The following is a 3588-nucleotide window of genomic DNA, read 5'->3' on the forward strand; positions in this document are numbered from 1 at the left end:
CAGAGAAGCTCAGAGGGGTCTGGAGGAGCCAGAGAAGCCCAGAGGGGCTCAGAGGAGCTCAGAGGAGCTCAGAGGGGCTCAGAGGGGTTCAGAGGAGCCCATAGGAGCTCAGAGAAGCTCAGAGGGGTCTGGAGGAGCCAGAGAAGCCCAGAGGGGCTCAGAGGAGCTCAGAGGAGCTCAGAGGGGCTCAGAGGGGTTCAGAGGAGCCCATAGGAGCTCAGAGAAGCTCAGAGGGACCTGGAGGAGCCAGAGAAGCCCAGAGGGGCTCAGAGGAGCTCAGAGGAGCTCAGAGGGGCTCAGAGGGGTTCAGAGGAGCCCATAGGAGCTCAGAGAAGCTCAGAGGGGTCTGGAGGAGCCAGAGAAGCCCAGAGGGGCTCAGAGGAGCTCAGAGGAGCCTGGAGGGGCCAGAGAAGCCCAGAGAAGCCCGGGGGAGCTCAGAGATCATGTCCCATCTGTGCCATCCACGTCCCATCTGTGCCACCCACGTCCCATCTGTGCCACCCACGTTCTCCCCCGTGCCACCCACGTCCCACCTGTGCCCAGGTGAGGCCCCGAGCGGGGCCACGGCGCCAGGTGTGTCCCCGTCCCTTCCCCGCGGCCCTTCCCAGCTCGGAGGGGTGGGCAGGCAGCCAGGCACACCCAGCTCGGCCGGGCAGTAAAACGATCCCGCTGTCGCCCCGGGGCCAAGCCCAGCTCCCCCGGCCGATAAAAGGGGCGGCGGGAGGGACACCGCCCTCACTGCCCCGAGCTTCGGCAAAGGCGCGTGGGATTCGGGAATACCCTCTGGAGCAGCCATGTCCCGCTCCGTCAGCTTCAGCTCCCGCTCGGCCGCCGGCCCGGCCGTCACCCAGGTCCGGGTGAGCTCCGTGTCCTCCACCCGCGGGCTCGGCGGCTCCGGGCTCGGCCGCGCCGGCGGCTTCGGCAGCTCCAGCCTCTACAGCCTGGGCTCGGCCAGGAGGGTCTCCGCGGCGGGGAGCGGCTCCTACAGCGTCCGCTCGGGCTTCGGCTTCGGGAGCGCGGGGCTGGGCGCCCTGAGCCCCGGCGGCATCCAGGAGGTGACGGTGAACCAGAGCCTGCTGACCCCCCTCAACCTGGAGATCGACCCCAACATCCAGAGGGTCCGCAAGGAGGAGAAGGAGCAGATCAAGACCCTCAACAACAAGTTCGCCTCCTTCATCGACAAGGTGAGGGCTGGGGGGGCGGGATCGGGGCTCTGGGGGGCGCAGGTGGGACCCAAAATGTGCTTTTAGAGCTCTGGGGGAGCTGCTGAGCACCCAAAATGTGCTCAGAGCTCTGGGGGAGCTGCTGAGCACCCAAAAATCTGCCCAGAGCTCTGGGGGAGCTGCTGAGCACCCTGAATCTGCCCAGAGCTCTGGGGGAGCTGCTGAGCACCCAAAATGTGCTCAGAGCTCTGGGGGAGCTGCTGAGCACCCAAAAATCTGCCCAGAGCTCTGGGGGTGCTGCTGAGCACCCAAAATCTGCCCAAAGCTCTGGGGGTGCTGCTGAGCACCCAAAAATCTGCCCAGAGCTCTGGGGGAGCTGCCGAGCACCCAAAATGTGCCCAGAGCTCTGGGGGAGCTGCCGAGCACCCTGAATCTGCCCAGAGCTCTGAGGGAGCTCCTGAAACACCAGATGGGACCAAAAATCTGCTCGAGAGGGGACCCAAAATCTGCTCAGAGGCTCTGGGGGAGCTGCTGAGCACCCAAAAATCTGCCCAGAGCTCTGAGGGAGCTGCTGAGCACCAGGGGGGACCCAAAATCAGCACCAGAGGGACCCAAAATGTGCTCAGAGCTCTGGGGGTGCTGTTGAGGACCCAAAAACTGCTTTTAGAGCTCTGGGGGAGCTGCTGAGCACCCAAGATGTGCTCGGAGCTTTGGGGGAGCTGCTGAGCACCCAAAAAAATCTGCTTTTAGAGCTCTGGGGGAGCTGCTGAGCACCAAATGGGACCCAAAATGTGCTTAACCCGGCTGGGAAATCATGAGCAGGCTCGGGATCAACCCTGAAGGATGGGCTGGGATAAATTCTTAAGGGCGTGGTGGGATCTGGTCTGTCCCCAGATCGGTGGAGGGACCTGGGGTCTGTCCCCCAGCTGGAAAAGGGACCTGGGGGTCTGGCCCTGAAACTGGAAAAGGGACCAGAGGTCTGTCCCCCAACTGGAAAAGGGAACTGAGGTGTGTCCCTCAACTGGAAAAGGGACCAGGGATCTGTCCCTCAACTGGAAAAGAGACCAGGGATCTGTCCCTCAACTGGAAAAGAGACCAGGGATCTGTCCCTCAATTGGAAAAGGGACCAGGGGTCTGTCCCTCAATTGGAAAAGAGACCAGGGATCTGTCCCTCAGCTGGAAAAGGGACCAGGGGTCTGTTCCCCAACTGGAAAAGGGACCTGGGGTGTGTTCCTTAGCTGGAAAAGGGACCAGGGGTCTGTCCCCCAACTGGAAAAGGGACCAGAGGTGTGTCCCTCAATTGGAAAAAGGACCAGGGATCTTCCCTCAATTGGAAAAAGGACCAGGGATCTTCCCTCAATTGGAAAAGGGACCAGGGGTCTGTCCCTCAATTGGAAAAGAGACCTGGGATGTGTTCCTCAGCTGGAAAAGGGACCAGGGGTCTGTCCCCCAACTGGAAAAGGGACTGGGGGTCAGTCTCTCAACTGGAAAAGGGACCAGGGGTGTGTCCCCCAACTGGAAAAGGGAACTGAGGTGCGTCCCTCAACTGGAAAAGGGACCAGGGGTCTGTCCACCAAGTGGATAAGGGACCAGAGGTCTATCTCCCAGCTGGAAAAGGGACCTGGGGTGTGTCCCCCAGCTAGAAAAGGGACCTGGGGTGTGTCCCCCAACTGGAAAAGGGACTGGGGGTCAGTCTCTCAACTGGAAAAGGGACCAGGGGTGTGTCCCCCAACTGGAAAAGGGACCAGGGGTCTGTTCCCCAACTGGAAGAGGGAACTGAGGTGTGTCCCTCAACTGGAAGAGGGAACTGGGGGTCTGGGCCCAAACTGGAAGGGGCCAGGGGGGTCCATCCCCCAGCTGGAAGGGGGAACCTCCCCCTCTGCACCCCAATCCCTCTCGTTCCTGGGTTTATCAAAGCCCTGCTGGTTTGTTCTCAGAAAAGGGCTCTGCCCTCAGCAAAGGGCTCTGCCCTCAGAAAAGGGCTCTGCCCTGCCCTGCCCAGCTTGGCTTTGTTGTGCCCCTTCCTGGACCTGCTGCTGCCCAAATGGGGGGCAGGGTTTAAAAATCTGCTCCCTCCCCCCCCAACCCAGACCCGAATTCGGGGAGGGGAAGGTTGTCCCAGCAGGGCAGAGACTGGTAAAGCAGAGACTGGTAAAGCAGAGACTGGTAAAGCAGAGCTGGGTAAAGCAGAGCTGGGTAAAGCAGAGACTGGTAAAGCAGAGATGGGTAAAGCAGAGACGGGTAAAGCAGAGATGGGTAAAGCAGAGCTGGGTAAAGCAGAGCTGGGTAAAGCAGAGACTGGTAAAGCAGAGATGGGTAAAGCAGAGACGGGTAAAGCAGAGACTGGTAAAGCAGAGACTGGTAAAGCAGAGATGGGTAAAGCAGAGACTGGTAAAGCAGAGACTGGTAAAGCAGAGCCGGGTAA

The 3588-nt window shown here is 60.7% G+C and overlaps 1 protein-coding gene across 1 annotated transcript in view; it reads left to right on the plus strand.

The window, feature by feature from the left end:
• The first annotated feature begins 651 nt into the window (after positions 1 to 651).
• LOC108510145 (keratin, type II cytoskeletal cochleal-like) overlaps positions 652 to 3588 on the plus strand; it is a 4376-nt gene continuing 1439 nt past the window's right edge. Inside the window, exon 1 of the mRNA XM_017839831.1 lies at positions 652 to 1184. Coding sequence (XP_017695320.1) covers positions 795 to 1184 — 390 coding nt within the window. The 5' untranslated portion in view covers positions 652 to 794. The remainder of the gene's footprint in view (positions 1185 to 3588) is intronic.

The sequence above is a fragment of the Lepidothrix coronata genome, unplaced genomic scaffold, assembly GCF_001604755.1.
Source record: "Lepidothrix coronata isolate B3197 unplaced genomic scaffold, Lepidothrix_coronata-1.0 Scaffold505, whole genome shotgun sequence".
NCBI lineage: Eukaryota > Metazoa > Chordata > Aves > Passeriformes > Pipridae > Lepidothrix > Lepidothrix coronata.